General features: G+C 35.0%; 1 protein-coding gene across 1 annotated transcript; it reads left to right on the plus strand.

Moving 5' to 3' along the window:
• The first annotated feature begins 2,627 nt into the window (after window positions 1–2,627).
• stmn2b (stathmin 2b) lies at window positions 2,628–19,221 on the plus strand. The gene is made up of 5 exons (XM_056480408.1): window positions 2,628–2,897; window positions 10,789–10,884; window positions 14,296–14,471; window positions 15,609–15,800; window positions 18,053–19,221. The coding sequence occupies exons 1-5, from the start codon at window positions 2,879–2,881 to the stop codon at window positions 18,110–18,112; spliced, it is 543 nt and encodes a 180-aa protein (XP_056336383.1). The 5' UTR covers window positions 2,628–2,878; the 3' UTR covers window positions 18,113–19,221.
• Window positions 19,222–24,404: the final 5,183 nt, after the last annotated feature.

Consider the following 24,404-nt stretch of genomic DNA (forward strand, 5'->3'; position numbering starts at 1 on the left):
ATTTAGTTTATTCAATTCACCTATAGCGCATGTCTTTGGGTTGTGGGGGAAACCGGAGCACCTGGAGGAAACCCACATGAACACAGGGAGAACATGCAAACTCCACATAGAACTGCCAACTGGTTAGACTTTGCCGCAATTTTACAGTTATTTAATGCAAAAACAGCCGGTAAAGTACCACATACATTTTGTGGGTCCTTTTAAACCTTTTACAGTAACTTACTTCATATTAGGAATTTGCTATATTCTACTGTAATCAAAGTAATCAAGTACTGCTACTGTAAGACAAAATTAGTGACTTGGTATTGAGTTTATTAAATATAATAGTAAATACAAAAAAGAAAAGTTTTGTACTACTAGTGTAAACTCTACATAAATGACAGTAAAGTACTGTAAAAATTGTCATACTAAAATTAGCATGTGGTAAAGGTTATTTTTCCATAAAAAGAAGTTGCAACTCGAACCAGCAACCTTCTTGCTGTCAAGTGACAGTGCTAACCACTGATCCATTGTGCCACCCCTGTTTTGTATTTACATGGTTATAATTTCTTTGAAATTCACAGCTAATTTATTAATCTAATTTGTGTTTCTGCTCACTCTGCAGCCCGTTAAGGCAAATCATTTATATTCAGCTAAAGTAGAAATGAGGTGCTGTCAAGTGTAAAGTTTAGTGAGAACTTTTTCAGAACTAGCAACTGGTTTGGCAAACGATTTATGCTAGAATTATTTTTTAAAGCTGTTGCTTTATTTGCTTTGTGAATTCAGTGCCCATTGCCATGCTGGAAACATAACAGAGCCCTCAATTATTTTTTAGTTAATGAGAAACCACAAACTTTAATGAAACTATTTCTCACATTTGCAAAATTACTCTCACTGCTCTTGCAACTAAACTCCCCAATGGCTATATCTGAAAACTATGCAGTCAAGCATAACTAAAGCTCATTTTAAATTCATTAAGGCAACCATTTTGATTAATAAATGACTTCAGATATCTGGTTCATTGCCCTTTGTCCTTTTAATGTTTAAGTAATTCAGCATAATCACCATTCAACATGAACACAGATTAGTCCTGCACATTTGAATCTATTTGTCTTCCGAACATATGTATTGTTTTGTCTTATCTAAAACATTTCTCCCCTTGACAACTTGTAAATGAAGTCATGCGCTTGTTTCAGTAATTAAGACTCTAGCGCCACCTTGTGGTTTAATATGACAATTCAGTTCGAATCGTCTTAGGCGTGACCCAGAACTGACATCTCAAGCATTTTAAGCCATGAATTTATAATAATAATGTTTTTTTTTTTAAATCAAAACATTAGAGGTTTTCTTCTGATATGTCATGGATTATTTTATTTACTGATTTAGATAATGCATGCATGGTCTCTGCTTTTTGTTAAGCCAATTCAAGGCATATCCATCATTCACTACTGTGCAATTGCTAACATGCCTTCTTCAGACACCAGAAATTGTATTATTTATCATGCAGACTTTGCTTCTTTCATAATTTATGCTTGCAAAGCTAGCCATGACTAGAGGGAGCTGGACTGAATGTGCAGATATATGGGTGTGGGATGTAAATACATGGATAAATTTATTATAGACAGTATTTTGAATTTTTTTATTTCTTCCACTTTGTTGCTTGTACAACATTGGATCTCCTATTTTTACATTCACAATTTCCCTAATTATTTTCTTTGTGGCATATATTTGCAAGATGCTGGGAAATGACAGTATCACGCAATGGCTGCAGATATGTTGGTTGTGATGGGAAATCACAACCAACATATCTGCAGCCATTGCGTGATACTGTCATTTCCCAGCATCTTGCATTCCAGCACATCCCAAAGGTGCTCTGTTGAACTGAAATCTGGTGCCTATGGAGAACATTTAAGTTTAGTAATTTTCAGTTTGAAGTGATTTGAGCTTTGTGAAAACAGTATTTGTATTTTCTGACATTTCAGATAACTTACTTTGTGCTAAAATTCAATATTCTCTTATCTAATAATTATATTACTTCTTAATTTAATGTATTTATTTTATATGATTTTTTTTCTTCAAATTATATATTTTTTTACAAATCTGCCAATATATAATAACATTGTTAATATACACGTATATTATAATAATAAAAACAATAATAATATTAAAATCTATAATGACATTAATTACATAGTTACAATACATTAAATGCACAAAAAGGCATGATGCACAAGACAGATATTTACACTCAAGGGGCCATTGAAGATGCTGGGAGGGGCACTTTTGTGTCCCAGTGCTGCGTTAGTGGTGGTGCCACTGCTACTATATCTCTCCAAATGCTATACAAATATACAATTTATGTCAAATGAATTTTAAAATATCACATATTATATTGATTGAGTGTAATAACAGGGTTTAATGTGTGATTACGAATTCAGCTATGAGAAAGACGTGGCTTCCTGTATACAGTAATGTGAGAAAACAGTCATCTATCCAAAACCGTTACTGTAAAAGAACATGTATGCAAGAAGCAAACGCTACCACCGTCTTTGATGTGATCCACCTTATAAAATGGATATAAATCAATTGGAGCTGTGCAGGAACGGGCTGCACCACTGCTGGAAAAAAGGGGGGGAGACACAATTAGTCACCTTGTACGCTCGACACCGCTGACAAGCTCCTGTACATTAGACCGGGCGCGAGACAGGCTTTTACTCGGCGCTGCGCGTAAAGGGACAACAGCAGCCAATCTGACTGAACCCACGCCCGCTCCTCATCCCCGAAGCCGCACTCTTTCCCTCAGAGCGCCGATCTGCTGACTCAGTGCCTTATCAGAACCAACCGGTTCCTCGCCACCGAACAGAGCTGAGACGCACCAGTCACCGACACAACTCCAGCCATGGCCAAAACTGCGATCGGTAAGACAAACCTTTCTTCATCTTGTTCGCCGGTTCGTGTGTCTTTGATGCAGGATGCTGAGAAATTCACCAAACATTATGATGCTGGAGAAACGCGTCAGATATATATAAATATATATGTAAAAATGATTTGAATTATTCTAAATCTGATTTCTCCATACACCCCATGCTGTTTTATTTTCAAATATGGCTGTGCGTCCAAGCTGCCTACTCACTTTTGCATAGAAAAGGGCGACTTCATAATAATTAAAAGGGTGTTTCTAAAATGATATCACTTATGAAATGTACTCCAAATGTTTTAAAAGCCATAAATTGATTTTCTTATGGTGACAGTGCACCTGCCGGCTCCAGCATCTCCAGCATAATGCAGAAGGACCCCACCCAAGATCCTGCTCTGTGTTTCAGCCTTCAAAAAATCCAATAAAGCCTGGCAATTTCTGGCTTAGAGCAATTCAGAGTGATAGATATGATATATTATATTCATTTTTAGAAAATAAGCTAGGTGTGGTTGGGAGATTTTATTCAAAACGTAGCTGGAATGAAATAAGACATGGTCGTTCATAAATCAGCCTTTCTGAAATTGCTTTTATCCTCACAAATTTTCTTAATTATTGACATAATTGATTGGATTTGCATTTTATTATTAGCTGGTGAGTTTATCAAAGTATTTACCCTTTTTATGTTCTCACACCTACATGTATTCATGTGAGATACAATCTGACAGCATATGTGTCATCATCAAAAAATAAATAAATAAATAAGCTCGTCCCCACTCATCACACAAATTAGTAAGATATAATTGTGCATCCTTTCATACACACCATTTCCGAGACTGCAGCATCAGATGATTGATGTTTAAATGAAAGTGTGCCAGGGCTGAAGTCGTCTCGCCGGTAAGCATGTCTCAGTGCTGTTATCATTCTGGATTATGCTGTAGGCAGCCAAACTGGGGCATACCATAGACAAGGTGCGTGTCGGCTGTATCACATCACGGCGAGACGCTTCAGGGCAGGGCACTCATGGACTGTGGCTGAACGTCTCTATTCGAGCTGTCATGTCGCTTGAAATGTTCAATGACAACTTGGAGAGACATCTGTTTCGTGGTGCAATACCAGTTGTGTGCACTTAAGCCTGCTGTGAAATGCAATTACATGGGGCCGTGTCTTAAGGATTTTCAGAACACACAAGGAATATCCTGACAAATACCAGTGGGAATAATTCCAATAATGAGAAAGAACGTGCCAGTCAATATAATCAATACTCTTGGAATATTTATAGGACTTAAAAGAGCCTCCGGTAGACCTTAAGGCATTTGTCAGCCTCTAAATGAAAATAAAAATAAAAAATTTGGTCTTAATCGACAGATAATCTGTTGTCTCTATGATTAGGGATTTGAATTAATGATTGAATAACACAATCCACAATCTCGTTTTCACCTGTTGAAACGGAGTGTGATAAATCAAAACTTATTTGTATATAATACATTTCTTCATAATCCCCACCCGGCCCACACGTGTTTAGCATCTAAGATTACTGGATATGCAAAGGCTGAATGACTAATCCAATAAACCCCCATTAATCAATGACCTAACAGGAAGTTTAAATATACATATTCAGCAGTGCTGCTCAGCACCGGGGTGGGGCCATTGCTTTTTAAGATAAATTATGTTTTGAGTTTTAATGTCAACCATATTTCATTCCACATGCATACATTGGCATAACTTTCCAATTTCATATGGATCCGAGTCAGTTGTAGTGATTAAAATGAAGTGGTTTTAACGTGAAAAGATGTGGTGAAAAGTCAGACCTTGGTTTTAGGGGGCATTTGGCCATCTGCAGTGGACAGAGCATTTATATATGTGTGTGTGTGCGTGTGTGTGTGTGTGTGTGCGTGTGCATGTGTGTGTGTGTGAGAAAGAGAGAGGTAGGAGGGGCCATTATTGATTACCAGGGTGGTCATGCTGATGCATTATCAAGCAAACCACACAAAGGACTTTTCACTTGTCTACTGGGCAACAGAACCTGAATGCAAATTGAAAATGCTTCTTCACTTTCTGTATTTATGCTATGTGCACTATGCATAGACGTGTCATATGTTAAACAATTAAGAAATAAAAAAAGTTGCAATTAGAATTATTTACTTGATGTAAATAGTATTAATATGTGAGAAATGTGCATGTTAGTATGTATAAGTTAGATTTATCATATCAAGTTATTTCTCTTTAAAGCAATATAACAGCAATTCCCAACTTATTTTATTCAGTTAATTTGGAAGAGTTTGTCTCATTTTTACATTTAAGTACGATTTGGCCACGCCCAAGTGATGGGTATGTTTAGGGGTGGGGTTAGGGACACACCTTGTTGTACATTTCAGTGTGAATGTTGTTAGGATTTTGTACAAACCATTGTCATTGTTTCTGATTATGCTCACCTGTTCCTTGGTTGTTTTCTCCTTTTCTCTTGTATTTATACCCATTTTTATTTTAATTCATAGCTAGTTCTTTTTGTTATATAGTGTGGTGAATGTTACATTTTAATTGTTGTGTTTTCAGGGTCTTCCAGTTCATTTTCTAACAGTTTTAGACTGCTGCATTTATATAAAAATATACATACCTAACCAAATATTAACTAAATATTGACTAATATAAAGATGCTGAATCAAGATAGTTGTTGAATGTTATGTAACACAAACACCTGTATTTATTTTTAATATTCATAGATTTTTATATTATTACTTTATATTTTCATTTTAATTTCATTTAGTAATTTTTAATGAAAGTATATTTTAGAATCAGTAATCAAACTTAATGTATTATATGCATATATACTTTGTGTTTGTGTGTGTAGAAAATAATGTGAAAGTGAAAGAATGATATATTACAGTCAGCCAGGTTACAATACAATGAATTATTTCTTACTATTTACGGTAAGACAATGTTTGCTATACATTATTGTCCCATTCCATCAATAATATTTGTGATTTATTTTTTGACCAGCGGCCACAATAGCCACAGCTCAAGCCAAGGGTGTGGCTGCTGCTTCTTTCTTTTTTTAAATGACAAACCCTGTTATGTTTTCTAGCTGAATCTCTATATCAGATCACAGAATTGAACACGTACAGATTCAGTGGTCTGTGTGAGATCCTTTTCACCTGCTCACCAGCCGGCTGACCTGAATTACTTGCTTCAGCGAGCTGTCTATCGTCCTTATCTCACTCTGACTAGACGGCAGAAGAGAAATGCCCACTGAGGTCCATTGCCACCTCTGCAATTTACCAGAAGAAATGGTTTGCTCCAGTAATTACTAATTAAAACCCCCTACACCAAAAGCAGCCAGCCGGAGGGCTTTTAATCCTATAGCGGGAGTGAATACAGTGATTTCCTCCCCTCTTTTCTCCCATCCCGACGGTTTTCTCCATCCATTTGTGAGGGATTAATAAGCTCGTCAGGGAGTGAGAGGGAGTTGATCAGATTTTTCCAGGCTCCTCTGGGCGGAAAGTAGGCTGCTGCTGCTGGAAAGCGCGATATCTAGCTGAAGATACCCAGGCGTTCACGGTTTGATAACACCAACACCGCTCTGCTGTCAAGATATTGATTTATAACTCACATGCACCAGCCTTGATAAACGCTGTCAAGTGTGTGTGTTCAAGGAAAATCAGATGCATTAATGTGCTTCATGTATTATCTGCCCCCTCTGATGTTTGTATGATTTAGGCTTGTTTGCACTTAAGCATTAAATGGCGGAAAAGAAAAGTGATTGTGAAGTCATGGATGAGGAATGATTGCAGTCTGACCGGTGGAAATGCATTTCGCCTCGTGTCTTCTGGTTTTGTCGACTCACTCCCGCACACCCCTCAATAGTCTGAGTAAAAATGGATTCCAATAAATTATGTAGGACTGCTGGTTGGGTGGTGGGGGAAGGGTGTATCTTGTGGTGAACATTAGGTGAACATTGTAACATTGTCTTGTTGGAAAGCAGAGCATGTGAGGACACGGCTGCGGGTTTGTCCTTCGAAAGCACATATGAAAAAAAGAAGGATGCTTTATGGGGGATGTCGACATTTTTTTGCCCTCAGAGATTCAGACTGTCAATCAAAACAAACCAGGGACCATCTCTCTCTCTCCCCCTCCCTCTCTCTCTCATATATATAAATATACATATATATATATATATATATATATATATATATATATATATATATATATATATATATATATATATATATATATATATATATATATATGTGTATATGTATGTATGTATATATACTTATTTATTTTATTTTTTTATAATAACTGGTTTATTTTATCTTTGTCATGATGACAGTACATAATATTTTACTAGATATTTTTTAAGACACTTATATACAGCTTAAAGTGACATTTAAAGGCTTAACTAGGTTAATTAGGTTAACTAAGCAGTTTAGGGTAATTAGGCAAGTTGTTGTATAATGATGGTTTGTTTTGGACTATCATTTGGAGACTATCAAAAAATATATACACTGTAAAAAAAAATATCGTAAAAAAAAGGTCAAATGACTGGCAGCTACGGCTGCCAAACAAAAACCATAATATTACGGTAAAATTTCTTTATTGAAATAAAGTGCAAAAAATAATAAATCTACAGATATTTTCATTAAAATGTTTACAAAAAAACACTGTTATTTTACAGACTTTTCCTAGATTATTACGATCAAATCCGTTCAAAAAAGTTACAAACTAAGTGTTTTACAGAGAAACACTGTTATTTCACAAACTTTTCCTAGATTTTTATGATCGAACAACATCAATAAAGTGACTGCACTAAAATTTCAAGAGAAAAAATGTTATTTAAAAGAGTTTTATCTCTCAACCATTACAATTAAACACCTTTAATAAAATGTCAAGACATGCTCATGGTCGTAATTTAACAGTTTTATTTTGGATCAAAAACGTCTGGAAAAACAACAAACGAGATACAACTGATTAAAATTCTCACAACTTTAAGATTACAGTTGTTGCATTTTATTGAATAGTATTTATGTAAAACATGTAAATGTTTAAGTTATATGGAATAATTCAGTTACAAATCTTAAATGAAATGGAACTTTAATGTGAACGGGATGCTGACAAAGGAGTGCAGATCCAAATGCAGGTTTATTACACAGAGATGGTCAGGCAAGCAACAGTCAACACAGGGGCAAACAGATGTATGCAGGGAATCCAGAGTCATGGTCAAATAACAGCCAAATAGTCAGTCCAAGCAGCAAACCACATAAACAATTAACAAACAAAGCACAGCAAAAGAAAGAAACGCATCATAATGTTCACAATAACAGTATAACAAGACTTAGCAATTGGTGCGTGCGTCTGTGCTGCTTTTAAAGTCCATGTAATCAGTTCATAACGATCCTCCGACTGTGTGTGCAATTAGCGGAATCCGGAACAGGTGCATGTGAGCGGAATTTATCTATTTTATTTATTGAACGGATTTGATCGTAATAATCTAGGAAAAGTCTGTAAAATAACAGTGTTTCTCTGTAAACATTTTAATGAAAATATCTGTAGATTTATTATTTTTTGCACTTTATTTCAACAAAGAAATTTTACCGTAATTTTATGGTTTTTGTTTGGCAGCCATAGCTGCCAGTCATTTGACCCTTTTTTTAAGATTTTAAATTTTTTTTTAACAGAGCAATTAATTACAACTTATTACTTTAATTTTACGTAATTTTAAATGTACTTCAAAAAAACTGGAGAAAAACACTGTGTAAATAATACGGCAATTGTATTGTATAAAACAGGAAAATTGCTGTAATTTGTCATTAATTATATAGTACATAAAATAACAGTCAAGCTGTTAATTTACAGATATTGTTTGTAATTTTTACGGACTTTTGAATATAATTTAAAATAACAGAAAAAATACTGTATAAATAATACTGTAATTTCCCTGTATAAAAAACTAAAACGTCAGTAATTTGTTTTTAATGATAAAGTACCTAAAATGACAGTCAAACTGTTAATTTAGAAAGATTGCTTGTCGTTTTACTAAGTTTTGAATTTAATTTGAAATGACAAAAAAATACTGTAAAAAATTTAGAGATATTTTCTGTAAAATTAGGGGTTTTTTTTACAGTGTAGCTTAAAGGGGCTAATAATTTTGACCTTAAAATGTTTTTAAAAAATTGATTTTATTCTAGCCGAAATAAAACAAATAAGACTTTCTCCAAAAGAAAAAATATTATCAGACATACTGTGGAAATTTCCTTGCTCTGTTAAACAATTTGGGAAATATTTAAAAAAGAAAAAAATTCAAAGGGGGGCTAATAATTCCGACTTCAACTATAATTTTATATATGTGTATGTGTGTGTTAAGTATAGATTTCTTTAATATATTTGTGTTATTATTTTATTTGAAATAATATTTTTAAATAGAAACCAGAAAAGTTTATAACTTTTATTATTTTATTAAACTATAAAGTTTAATAGTATTTAATGAGTAATGCATTCATAAAAAAAACTGTTGGGACCATTAAGCAGGGAGGCGTGCGTTAGTGTCCCACCAATGATGATATACAGCCACATCGCACTGCTTAATTGCCGAAAAAGTTGTACAAAAAAGAAAATCAAACAAAGAGGAACTACTTTTTTCCGCCATTCATTCACATCTGCAGCTGACATTAGAACAGCAGGAAGTGTTGCTACTTCACCAATGTCACTTTAGAGCTAGTATTTGAATAATTCTCTAGCGTAATGTTTAAAATGATGACAAAACAGGTGATTTTGCTCACATTTTAAGATTATAAGGCTGAACAGTATGAAATGCCATCAGTCTACAGAGATGTCTCAGTATTTCTCTGTTGCAATCGAGAGATCACAATAATTAACCCTGAAAAAACCAAAGCAACGCAAACACTACCAGATTACTGTTTTGTTTGCGATAAGGAAAAATGCTAAACACATGCGGGCATTTCTTCTTTCTTTCTTTTTAATGAAATAGTCTGCAGTACCGAAAGCAGGAGACTCATTAGAAACTGATGGCCATCTCCAGTTTTAAGACTTTAAGTAGAGTCCCATCTCACACTCAACACACTACAATTACTATGGTATAAATACAGCACTACAACAAACAAAAGAGACAGATCGACTTAAAAAGTCACTTACCAGTTTCATAATGATTTGATCAGCTGTAGCCTAAAGTTATGCTGGGATTTTCCTTTCCTGTAAGGGCTTATTACAACATCAGCCATCTTCAGTCTACTCAATGACAGGCTAATGGCCACCAACGCAATGTCTTTCAGAAATTATAAATATTTAAAAATAGGCGCTATCCTTATAAATAACCCCCTTAGTTGCAATCTAAGCAACGACATTTTTGCCTAAAACAAGCCTCAAAAGTAGATTATGTTGTCCAACAGCAGCAATATTTGTGTCCTCTGTTTGCTGCTGTATGTGGGTAACAAGGGTGAAGGGTGAAGAGACTGGACTGGTGCTGTTACTTGCAGAATATCACACGACTATCAGCCAATCAGATTTAAGAACCAGACAGAACTGTTGTATAAATGTGTGTGTGTGTGTGTGTGTGTGTATATATATATATATATATTTTTTTTTATATTATCTACAAAAGAATAATCGTTTATAAATGGTTTTCTATAAAAATCTGTCAGTCTGTCTATTTATCTGCAATAAACAATTTACAGCATATATGTACATAATATGTATGTTTTAATCTGCATAATTGTCTTACTATTTATTCTACATATTTTATATAATAGTACCCCCTGGCTTAAAACCTAGATGATCTTGGTTATTTTCTGTAACATTAGTGATGCAGTTTTGAATAATCATTCCTAAAAAAGCACGAGAGAATCTGGGTCAATGCTTTTGTTTGATGTGTCTCCCCGCAGCATACAAAGAGAAGATGAAGGAGCTTTCCCTCGTCTCCCTCATCTGCTCCTGTCTCTACCCAGAGGCGCGCAAGAACATCATGGGCGAGTTTGAAGGTAGGAAATGAAAATGTAATACCAGTAATGAGACGCGGTGGAGAAGGAATTCCCAATAATGTGCTGCGCTTTATAGTTTCTCATTCTGTCTGATCTTAATAATCTTTTTATTGGCCCGTATACGAGCAATACTTCACATTTACTGTCTTAACAGCTAATGTAGGTCAATAAATGTTCCGGATGACTGTTTAACAAAGTTTTACAAGCTCGTTTCATGAGTGGGAGGCAATTTATTGCATGGATATGGAAGCTCAAATTCTACCACTGTGTATACTGAGGATATTTTAGTAAACAAAAACTAAGAGTAAAACTACTGGTCAAAAAACATTTTAGTTCACTGAAATAAAATTGGAAAAAATCACAATAAAGGAAAAACTGAAAGTAAATTAAACATTTACTGAAAAACTAACTAAAATTAAATAACATTTAGCAAAAATCATTAATAGAATTATAAATTGTAAACATTTTTAAACACTCATTCTGAAGTTGAATTTAAGGAGTTTATAGATGGTGAATAGATGGTGCTTTTACAGACAAATACAAAAACAACAAAAAATTATACTTAAACATAAATATAAAAAATAAGTGTGTTATAGACTGTATATTATATTTGATATGAAGAAGTTTGTCTGAATTGTTCATAATTTTTACTTTTATTCATTTATTTGCCTTTGTATGGTTTTTGTCAAGGTGTCTCAGGAAGGATGAGGGAGCGAGAAGTCAATGCAACAAAAGATGGTTTAAAAATAGTTAAAATACAACAAAACGACAACAAAAACCACCTCGAGGGGGAAAAACATAACTAGAACACAAATAAGCTGGCAAATAAGGCTGGCAAGACAGGACTGGAGCAGGAACACAGGGAGTATTGACGAAAAACTGGAACAGGACAAACAAGAGGAGAATATAAAGGAAAAATAACTAACAAACAAAAAAACAAACAGGTGAACCTAATAAACTAATAATGGGTTAACATGAGGGTGGGACTAGACAATAGACGGGTGAGCACATGACACATAAGCAACAGAGAACTCATTAACCGCGTGTTCTGAGCCACGTGCCTAGAAAGCACAGAAATAAACAGACGGAAGAAGCGAGCACACGATAAATGAAAACACCTTATCATGTGCTCACACATGCAACGTGCATGTTTCATCTCAGCGCCATCCAAAACCAAAACCAATTGGACTGAGACGCTGAGAATGAAGCAGCTTGCTGCTGACAGAACAAACATAAGCACGAGAGCAAGCGAAGCGAGCGAACCGAGCCTCCTCGAGCAGAGCACAACAATTAAGACAATAATTCTGCCATCAAAACAAGAATTGACAAGATCGAAGTGGCAGAATTCTGACAGTTTTGGGTTCAGCGTTTGGTCGAACAATTTTTTTTATTACTAAGAGGTTTGCTGAAAAAGATTGAATGTAGTTGGTGCGATAGCCCAGTGGTTAGTGTGCCGACAAATGTGGCAGTGCTCCGGGCGTCTTGAGGTTGAATTACATGTTGTGGACCTTTCCTGATGCCACCCCCTCTCTCTTCCACTTCACTTCTTGTCAGCTTACTGTCCTGTCAAAAAGACATAAATAAAAAAAAAATAATTCTTTAAAAAGAGTTTATGTAGGATGTACAAACAATAAATTTTGCTTTGGTCGACTCCATAAACTAGAATAACTACAACTATAACTAAATATATACTAAAGAAACTAAACTAAACACTGTGAAACCAAAAAGTTAAGGTAGCTCAAACCATTTGCGGTAACGAATTGCAACAAACCCTTTGAGTTCAAAAACTAATCCCAATGAGTACTGTACACTTAATCCATTTGAGTAAATGAAGCAATTTGAGCACAGTAAAACCCAATAAATGAAGAAAACTCAAACCAATTGAGTACTGTAAAACCCAATAAGTTAAGGCAACTCAAACCATTTGAGGAAACCAATTGCTACAAACCATTTGAGTACTGTGAACTTACTCGATTTAAGTTATAAATAACTTTCAGTAATTTTTGAGTTAACGACACTCATTTCATTTGATAAAGTTGACTGCTGGGTTTTACAGGGAAGAAATGTGTTCTGAAAAAAAAACTAATCTAAAACTTACAAAACCATTAATGAAACTAAACTAAACTGAACTAAAACTAAACTGAAATATACAGCAAATAAAAAATTATTTAATAATGCAAAACTATAATTACCTGGGTGTAGATAAATAATGGCTGCACTGTAAAACCAAACTATAAAACTGAGTTAATTTCACTCAAATTTCACTCAAACGTAATAAAAGCAAGTTACGTGAACTCAGTTTTAATGATTTGTATTAATGTGATCCTAAACTGATTGAGTAGAAGTGGATCACAAACATGACACTTTTTTTAAAGCTCTACTAGCCAAAATAAGCATGTTATTGGCTGTATATTATATTTGATATGAAGAAGTTTGTCTGAATTGTTCATATTTTTTACTTTTGTTTATTTTATTTGCATTTGTATGGTTTTTGGTTCAGGATCTGGTTGAACATTTTTTTTTTATTACTAAGAGGTTTACACAAAAAGAGTTCATGTAGGATGGGCAAACACTAAACTTTGCTTTGTTCAACTTCATAAACTATAATAACTAAAACTGAAAGTAATTGTATAAAAAACTAAATAGAAATGTGTTCTCAAAAACAATCTAAAACTACCAAATCATTATAGAAACTCTATTAAACCTAAAGTGTACAGAAATTTAAAAATAGTATTGAAATAAAAACTAGTTTACGAATGTAAAACTATAATTACTTGGGTGTAGATAAATATTTGCTGCACTTTAAAACCAAAAAGTTTATTTCAGTCAGAATTTTCCCAAACTTAATAAAAACAAGTTTGTGAACTCAAAATGTATTAAATTTGATATGAAGTTTGTCTCAATTCTTCAAAATATTTGTAAAAATTTGTTTTATTTGTATGGTTTTGGGTTCAGGATCTGATCAAGGATTTCATTTTTAATGCTAAGAGGTTTGCATAAAAACGAATTAATGTAGATTGTGCAAACAATAAACTTTGCTTTAGTCGACTCCATTAAACTAGAATAACTGAAGCTAAAACTGAAAGTAAATGTGAAATTCAAATAGAAATGGGTTCTCAAAATAAAAACTAATCTAAAACTGACAAAACCAATAATGAATCTGACTTAATTTCACTCACATTTCACTCAAACTTAATAGAAACAATTTTCACGAACTCAAAATTGGATTATATAAAGGTGAACCTAAACTAGTGGGTCACAAATATGAAACTAAATCAAATTAATTTCTGCTAACTTAAAAATGTGTCAAAGCAGTAGGTTTCTCCAAATGTTTTGTGTAATCTGAATTGATCACATTTTACAGTATGCCTGGCGAAATTACATCTATATCATTGTGTTTTGCATGCACAGACATGGAGGTTAAGGCCATTAATAAGCGGGCTTCGGGCCAGTCCTTTGAGGTCATCCTGAAGCCTCCTTCTCCAACAACTGAAGGAGGCTACAGCATCACTTCACCTCCAAAGAAGAGGGACATGTCACTGGAGGACATCCAGAAGAAGCTGGAGGCAGCTGAGGACAGGAGGAGAGTGAGTGACCCGTTCATCTCAATAATACATGGCCAGTCAAAAGTTTGGGGTCAGGAAGTTTAAAACTGTTTTCAAGAAGTCTCGTCAAGGCTGCATTTATTTATTATTAAAGGCATCCTCTGCATAAAAACATATGCTGGATAAGTTGGCGGTTCATTCCGCTGTGGCGACCCCAGATTAATAAAGGGACTAAGCCGACAAGAAAATGTGATTATATTATATTATATTATATTATATTATATTATATTAAATTATATTATATTATATTATATTATATTATATTATATTATATTATATTATATTATATTATATTATATTATATATTAACAGGATGGTCAGGCAGACAATAGTCAGTACAGGGGCAAACAGATGTACACAGGAAATCTAGAGTTTTAGTCAAATATCAGGCGAATGGTCAGTACAGGCAGGCAGCAGGCAATGTAAACGAACAAACAAGGCGAGGGTCAGTGGCAGGGCAAGGTGTCATAATGTTCACAAAAGGAGTATAACAAGACTCAGCAATGATGTGTGTGTGTGTGTGTGTGTGTGTGTGTGTGTGTGTGTGTGTGTGTGTGTGTGTGTGTGTGCTGTATAAATAGTCCATGTATAGTACATGTATATATGTAATCAGTTCATGAGCAGCTCCCAGCCGTGAGTGTGTGTAATCTACCAAATGAGGAACAGGTGCATGTGAGCGGTGCATGACTGGAACTTGTAGTTCATATACCGGTGGATTTGTAGTCAATTAGCGATCTGCACAGGCTGGATCGCTGGTGACCGTGACAATTATTAAATATATTAAAATATATTAGTATATTAAAAAAGGATCATGTGATACTGAATGCTAAAGTAACAATAAAGGAATGAATTACATTTTAAACTAAAGTTAAAAAAAAGTATTTTAGTTGGTAAGAGTTTTTCACAATTGTACAGATTTTACTGTGTTTTTGATCAAATAAATGCCTTGGTGAGCAGAATAGGCTTTTTTTTAAAAACATTTAAAATTGATCCCAAAGTTCTGAATGATGGATTGTCTATATCTGTCTAATAAAACTTAAAACAATATATTACATAGAATTTTCCAGATTGTTTATTTATTCGTCTCTCTTCTTCGCTTACTCTACTCTTCCTCTCTAGTCCCAGGAGGCTCAAGTCCTGAAGGCTCTGGCTGAGAAGCGTGAGCACGAACGGGACGTCCTGCTGAAAGCCATGGAGGAGAACAGTAACTTCAGCCGGATGGCAGAGGAAAAACTGATCCTGAAGATGGAGCAAATCAAAGAGAACCGTGACGCACACCTTGCAGCCATGATGGACCGACTGCATGAGAAGGTCAGGACTTAGAATAAACCAATTACTCATTATTCTATTAGTTTGGCATAAGATATGTCAAATATACAGTAAAAAATAATTATACTGATATAAAAAAGTTATACTGTGAAATATTTTTACAATTTAAAACAATCGTTAATAAAAACGTGTTGCTTTCATCTTCATCTTGTGGAAACTGTGACTTTTCTATAGGATTGGCTGATGAAATATAATTATTTGGTAACATTACATATTAAGATATCCTTCCTAGGCGATACAGTGGCTCAGTGGTTAGCACTGTCGCCTCACAGCAAGAAGGTCGCTGGTTTGAGACCTGGCTGGATCAATTGGCATTTCTGTGTGGAGTTTGCATGTTCTCCCTGTGTTCGCGTGGGTTTCCTCTGGGTGCTCCGGTTTTCCCCACAGTCCAAAGACATGCGCTATAGGCGAATTGAATAAATTAAATTAGCTGTAGTGTATGTGTGTGAATGAGTGTTTATGGGTGTTTCCCAGTACTGGGTTGCAGGTGGAAGGGCATCCGCTGTGTAAAACATGCTGGATAAGTTGGGGGTTCATTCTGCTGTGGCAACCCCTGATGAATAAAGGGACTAAACCGAAAAGAAAATGAATAAAGTTAAAAAAAGCAGAAACTAATCTAAGGTTTTTGATTTTTTTAATCTGGAGGCTTGAATTGAATGTAGAAAAGTCTTGATCATTTTTAAAATAATGTCTCATATGATTTGTGATCTTGTCATATTATATTGTGGTGTAAAAATTCTATATTCTTGCTGACAATTGAGTAAAACATAGTAGTTTACGAGCTACAAAGTATAAAATAAAGTATATTTAATTGGGGCTGGACTGTGATCCTCAAATGGTCTAATTAATCATGAAATAATTCTTGTTCTTTTTTATTTTGTATGTAACCTCTGTGAATCATGGTAAAAGTGTATGATAGTCATTATCTGTCAAAAATAAACTAAAAAAGTATATATTTTCTCCAGATTTCGCTCCCACAAGAGGGCGCTAAACTAAAATAAAATTGTTGCTAGAAGGCATGCAGTTTTAATTCCAGATTCACTTAACAAGAAAGCACTCAAAACATATTCAGTTGACAGAACCTTTAATATGTATAATCTATTAAATCTCTAAATTGCTATTATCATATTATTTTCCCCTTTTCACTCTCAATTTCTTCTTTATTAAATATCTATCCTCAGACCAGATGACCTATTGATATCTCTTAAATTTGTGTTTGATTTCTGTTGTTTTTTTTCCTGATGCTTATCTTTTTTACATTCTTTATTGGCACCATTGTAAATAATCCAATGATTATTATTGTAAATGATATGTAGCAATGCATTTTTCTGTTATAAAATAAATGTTTTGAAAAAATAGAAGGGATGCAGGTGCGGTCTGAACTTAAGGAGAATTATTCATATTATTAATTCAATTAACCATTAAATTACATTTTATCAACGCCCACCCCTACTCCATCCCTGACAGTAATGTAAAAACAGCAATTACTGTACTTTCTTTATTGTCCACAAGTGGAAATTTATTTTGGCTTCACATTACACAGATTACAGAAAACAGGCAACACAATGTATCAATATCATCACATAAATCATATTATAAACTCAATTAAACCCTATTCATCCTTAAAACCCAATATTTTTTTAAATTCTAATGGCAGTCAGCACAAAGGACATTTGATACACTTTACTTGAGGTTCCCTGTAACGTCTTTTGATGGCAAGAGTTGACATTTTATATTTAATGGATGGAAACAATCTTCAATAATGACGTGCTTTCTGTTTAATTCTCATTAGATACTTTTCATCCTGCTGTCTTTGTGCTTTACCTACTATTGCACCAGCAGTTTTTACTATTCCACACAGTTTTTGCTTTTCCTTAATTGGAAACAGTCCATACAATCATGTTAAAACTCAACACTTTCAACCAAATTATTCCACACCATCTCCAGAATATTCACTCACACATTATATGGAGTATTATTCATATTATTAATTAATTTACCCATTAAATTGCATTTTATCAACACCTACCCCTAGCCCAAACCTCACAGTAACATAAAAATAGTAACTATTGTTGTACAGCGTCACAAAAATTGACATGCATATCCACAGCTGTATCCCTTCTAGACTTTCCAAAATAAAACCCCTCTTAACTGCATTAAATGCTCCCTTTCTTTATGTTAAATCCTCTCTAAACTGTTAATCCATTCCCTGTATCATTTCTCTGTGTTTTCAGGAGAAGCACGCTCAGCTGGTGCGCAGAAACAAAGAGCTGAGGGAAGAACTGACAGCATGAGCACATCTCTACATCACCCCACCCCCGTCCCAATACCTGCGACCCCACCCTTCTCACCCCGCCACCGCTATCCCATGTAGAAAAGAGCCTCTGACACCCCAAACCCCCCTCCACCCCCCGCCCCCTGCCCCGTCCCGCCCAGGCCAAGGGAATTGACCCGCCCCCCTCACCAACCGCATCCTCCCCATTATAGTCCGTAAGACAAAAGGAACACAATGTTTTTGATCAATTCCAAACCAGTCAAAGTGGGTGTGGTTTTTTGTAAATACTTCCTGTTTGTTTTATATGAGACGATGAAAAGTATTGCGGTGTGCCATTTTTTATAAGTTTCTCTCTGTATCTTTCTCTTTTAGTGGATGTACTTGTTTCTTCTTCTTCTTCTTCTTCTTCTTCTCTCTCTCTTTTTCTCGATCAAATCTGCAACAGTTTCTCTCGTACCAGGCTTTGGTGTTTGTGAGTTTGCTGGATAGCTGACATTTGCAACGTCTTCTCGAAACCCAACGTTCTCTGATGTCTGTGTGGAAAGAGTAAAAGCCGCCACATTACAGTACAGTACAGGTCATGAACATAATATTTACAAACAGTCTCTTACTAACTTTTTTCATACATCCATACAGTGGCATATAGTCATCATGACACAAAGACACACACACACACACACACACACACACACACACACACATATATAAAGGAGTCTAACCAGCATGATTTAGTAAAAAAAACATGTTGCTCAAGAGGAGTTGTGAATTTAGCCCTGGCGAAGTCATATGATGTCTCTTGACCCCTGTTTGACCACAGTCTGGGTTGTTTTGTGCTGACGGCGCAACAGAAAGGGAGTTCTTGAGAATTGGGTGTTGTTCTGATTCTTCAAAGAATTTTTTGAGGGTGTTAAAATTAATGTATAATTGTGTGTGTGTGTGTGTGTGTGTGTGTGTGTCGAGAGCAGTGTGGGTGGACGGTGTTATAATGTGCCATTGCTCTTGTGTAAGTCACCAAACCAGCCCACCATCATCTTTCTCCTCCTCCAGCTGTGTGTTTTCTTCCCTTCACACATGTAACTTTGGGAGCAAGCTGTGGTGAATAAAGGCTTGGGGTTCTTGGAATGAGAATATCTGTGTTTGGTTTTGCTTTATTTCATACAATTTGTATTAACACACACACACACACACACACATTTTTTTGAATAACGTATGGACCTAAAGCGCAATACCTTCGTTTACCAACAGGTGGCAATAAATACTTACAAAGAAAATAATGAGATGGCAATATAATATAAGTCTTGCATTCATTAATTAATTCTTGCATTTTCCCATCTATCAGGGGTCGCCACACCAGAATGAACCGCCAATTTATCCAGCATATGTTTTACACAGCGGGAGCCCAGTACTGGAAAACATCCATACACACAGAGATTGGCAGTATTCATGATACATTTTTAATACGTATTTTAAATACAAAACAGTATTTTGTAATTTGTATTTGATAGCGTTTATGAAAATGGGTTAGTATTTTGTATCAAAATACTTTAGTGTATTGTATTTTTGTATTTTTTAAAATACTGTAAAATACTTAGTAAGAAATCTACATTAATCTACCTCAAATGCACCGTCTGAATGGTGTTTTGGATATTGACTCTTTCATTTTAAGAAGAATTGAAAAAATCTTAGGAGTAGTAATAGTTTTGGATGGATTGCTGATGCCAAATGTTTGTCGTTAAAACAAACATTAAAATAAGTCATACAGTCGTGATTCCTACAATACTTCATTGGCTGTTTCAAATGCCAGTAGATCAGTCCGTATAGTTTATGAAGTAGAACGATGTAAGCCTTAAGATGTTACATTTGAAAAGCATTCATTCATTTTCTTTTCGGCTTAGTCCCTTTATTTATCTGGGGTCGCCACAGGGGAATGAACTGCCAACTATATCCTGTATATGTTTTACACAGCGTATGCCCTTATTTAATACCCTTTAAAAATATTAGGGTTGAATAATCATTGTACAGAGATGATGGCAATTTTACTGGCCACATTCACTATCAAACATTGTTTAATGAAGGAATTGATCCAAAAGAAGAGAAATGTCATGCTCCTTTGTAAAAGTATTTTGTAGTATTTTCAAAATACAAAATACAGTATTTTATTTTGATACTAGTGGCTGCTGTATTTTGTAGTTCATTTTGATACGCGTAAAATTAATGTATATTTTGTATTAAAATACATTTCGATGTATTTTTGCCCAAGCCTACATACACACACATACACACCAACACGGGGAGAACATGCAAACAAAAAAACACACAGAAAGGCCAACTGTTGACACAGCCGGGACTCGAACCAGCGACCTTCTGTGAGGCGACAGTGCCACCGTGTCGCCCGTGAATCTTGCAGTATTGTATTATTGATGTAATCCCACGCAAAAAAAAAAAAAAAAACTAAATAGTGTAAAATATAGTGTTTTTGAATCATATAAAGTGTATTACATTGTATATTTACGTATCATTTTCCACGTGTCTCATTTTAAACTTGAGCTTCTACTTAATTGATGTTATGGAGGAAAAGACGAAATTATAACGTCTTCACTGATATGACGACCAGTTGAGAGCTGCCGTTTAACGCAATGTTATCATAACGTTATCGTGCTTAATAACCGCTTTTATAAGGAGCTAATGGCTAAATTCCATTTGTTTAAGCTAACGTGAGCCCTGCAAGAGGAGATGAAGTAACAACTGAGGTAAAGTGAAAGTTTTATTGGTTGAATTAATCTAGAGGAATGATAACAACTTGCTAAATATTGTGCTTCATCGTGCTAGAAACATGTTAGCATTGTCAATCCCTAATAAATATTGTGCTTAATTATGCTAGAAACATGTTAGCATTGTACATCTCTAATAAATATTGTGCTTCATTATGCTAGGAACATGTTAGCATTGTAAATTTCTAATATTGTGCTTCATTATGCTAGAAACATGTTAGCATTGTAAATCTAATAAAAAATTGTGCTTATCATGCTAGGTACATGTTAGCATTGTAAATCAATCAATCAATCAATCAATCAATCAATCAATCAATCAATCTATCTATCTATCTATCTATCTATCTATCTATCTATCTATCTATCTATCTATCTATCTATCTATCTATCTATCTATCTATCATTTATTTTTTTTTTAATTATGTAAAACTTTAAAGTATGGCTCTGGATATTGGTAGCATGTTGGAGTTTTACTGTATACTGTGTATATTTGTTGTAATGAAGAATACATATGTAATATGCCAAATGTTGATATAATAATTAATTTTGGTTATTGTTAGTAAGGTAATATTAGTTGCGCAACACATTTAATATAGTACAATATATGAAACTGTACCTCTATTTGCAAATATATGCATTATAGGTACACCTTATCTTGTTTGACCTTACTATGTTAAGCGTTAGTGACTCTAGCTCAGAGATGCCCAGACTAGAGCCTACGGGCCAAAGTTGGCCCACGGTAACCTTTTATTTGGCCCACCATCCCATCTGAGAAGGAGAATGATGGGGATGGTTAAGAGACTGTCATTTCTAAATTAATGTAACATTTTGTTTGTTTCGTTGCTACTAAAAATGAAATGAAATGTTTTGAAATGTTTCAAAATGTTTTAAACGATTCCGATTTTTTTCCTAAAAGTACATACGGATAGAAGACAATGCAGAGACATCAGTGAGCAAATGAAGGCAATTGCAGATTTTGCTTGACCAGTGGATTCATTATAAATGCGATTGTTTATGTTTTTATTGTAATAATTTGTCATTTAAAAAAATACTGCATTAGTTTGGTATATTTACCTTCGGTCCACACCTCTCCATGATATTTGATTTTTGACCCTTTATACGAAAAAGTTTGGGCAACCCTGCTCTAGCTATTGTCATAGACACAATTATTTATCAGCCAATTTTTGGTGAACTTTGGTAGTTCGGTCCAAATAATGAGTTAAGAGGTCAATTTGCATGATGAAAAAAAAAGAAAAGTAACTGGTCCAAAGGATGCTGCGTTTTGGGATACAGTAGCACCTATAGTGTTGTAAATCTAAGTGCAATAAGAGACTTAATAGTAATAATATCTGTAAAATTTTAGTTGTCAGTTATCAGTTGCCCATAGCATCAATTTATGCTTTTGGATTGCATGATGGGATCTTGATCTCTGCTCCAAAAACTTGATGTTATTTATTAATTTATTAATTTATATTGACATTAGTAGTCTAATAAAGGATATACTCTTTTGTCTGTATTCATTCATTCATTCATTCATTCATGTTCATTCAGCTTAGTCTCTGTATTTCAGAGTTTGCCACAGCGGAATGAACCTCCAACTATTCCGGCATATGTTTTACACAGCGGATGCCCTTCCAGCCGCAACCCAGTACTGGGAAACAGGGGCAGATATAACCAATAAGCAAGGTAAGCAGCCGCTTAGGGCCCCAGGAAATCTTCAGTCCCCCACCTTTTTAGTAGTGAATTCATCTTACAAAAACAAATCGGTTCACAACTTTTACAAGGTGCTTTACATGTTATTATTAAGATAAAAGGCAGAAAAGGAGATTGCATGATATAAGAAAAAAACAGCAAATTAATAATAATAAAAACATTTAAGTACAAAGGTGCGTGTTAAAATTTTGGATCCCATGGCTCGAATTGCTTAGGGCCCAAAAAATCACTAAATCCGCCCCTGCTGGGAAACACCCATACACACTCAAACGCTCAAAACACTACAGCCAGTTCTATTATCCAATTCATCTATAGTGCATGTCTTTGGACTGTGGTGGAAACCGATACCAACGACATGTGGTACAGGTGAATTGGGTAGGCTAAATTGTCTGTTGTGTATTTGCGTAAATGTATGGATGTTTCCCAGTCATGGGTTGCAGCTGTAAGGACATCCGCTGTGTAAAACATATGCTGGATAAGTTGGCAGTTCATTCCGCTGTGGCGACCCCAGATAATAAAGGGACTAAGCCAAAAAGAAAATGAATGAATGAATAAATGAACATGTAAATTGAAATACAACCATAGGAAAGGAGCTCCTAGTACTATTTATTTCTAGCATTGTTTAAACAAAGTGCTAAAAATGTCAATTAAAGTCACTTTTTTAACTGCAGAGTTCTGTCAAAGTTCCATAATGCAATTCAAAAGAGTAAATAAACAGATAAGAGCAATTAATCACAGTCCACAGGCAACCGTCCATTAAAATGCAGATATTTTATACATGGACGCAATTTGCATACTTCATAAATAGTAGGCCATTCCAAACCCAAAGGCATTACCGCTGCACTTTCTACTTAATATTCTAATTTGAGCTAAATCCAACCTTCACCTCTGTGGGCAAAACACGCAATAAAAGCCTCTAATATGGGTTTCAAGGCAGCTAGAGTGCAATAAAGCTGTATGTTGGCAGTGTGTAGGTGGCAATCTGTTTTACGGTTTTGGCTGGCAGTTGTATTACTCGTGGTGGTGGTGGTGGTGGTGGTGGTGGTGGTGGCGTGGGATTGCACTGCACCAGGAGCTCAGTAAACTGCAGTGATTGCTCTGGGACAAAGCTGCACTGTGCAACCCTCTCCTCCCACTTTTCCATCTCTCTCTTCTGGCTCTTTAGCACTCTCTTTCCTCCGTGTGCAGTGTGGGCCAGCCAGGCTGCCATTGTCCAGGATATCCCCTGGCTGTTAATGGCTTCCTGGATACATAGAGAGGCCACAGAGAGGCCCCGGGCCGTGTTTGATATCAGTTCAAAACGCACGCATGCAGGCACTGGTTCAAGCCTATAGAAATTTGCAGTGCCTCATCATGCTGGCATGAAAGAAGCTATTCATGCCCAATGGCTTTTTTTATGTATATCCACCTGTGACTGGAACATTTGGAACATATCTGGATGATAAAAACATATGAATGTGGTTTACTGTGACCGTTTACGTGTGAAGTTTTGAGCCTGTGAAGTTTGGCCTAAAATTGTCATGATTTAGATGTCAGTGAATATGGTCATTTTATGTAAACAAAATATTATGAGTTTTATTAGGAAAGCACAAATTTAAATTTTCTATCTTATTCTGTAGAAAGTAATTTTTTTTAGTTTTTTATGTTATGGTTAATATTTGAATTATATTTTAACTATAAATGTATGTCTAAATAAATGTAAATAATTTTTTGTAGGTTTTACAACATAAAAATAGATAGGTTTCTTTAGATTATTGTTCTTTGATAGGAATATTAAATCTACACTCACCGGCCACTTTATTAGGTACACTTTACTTGTACCAGGTT

Source organism: Danio aesculapii, chromosome 19 (assembly GCF_903798145.1).
Source record: "Danio aesculapii chromosome 19, fDanAes4.1, whole genome shotgun sequence".
Lineage (NCBI taxonomy): Eukaryota > Metazoa > Chordata > Actinopteri > Cypriniformes > Danionidae > Danio > Danio aesculapii.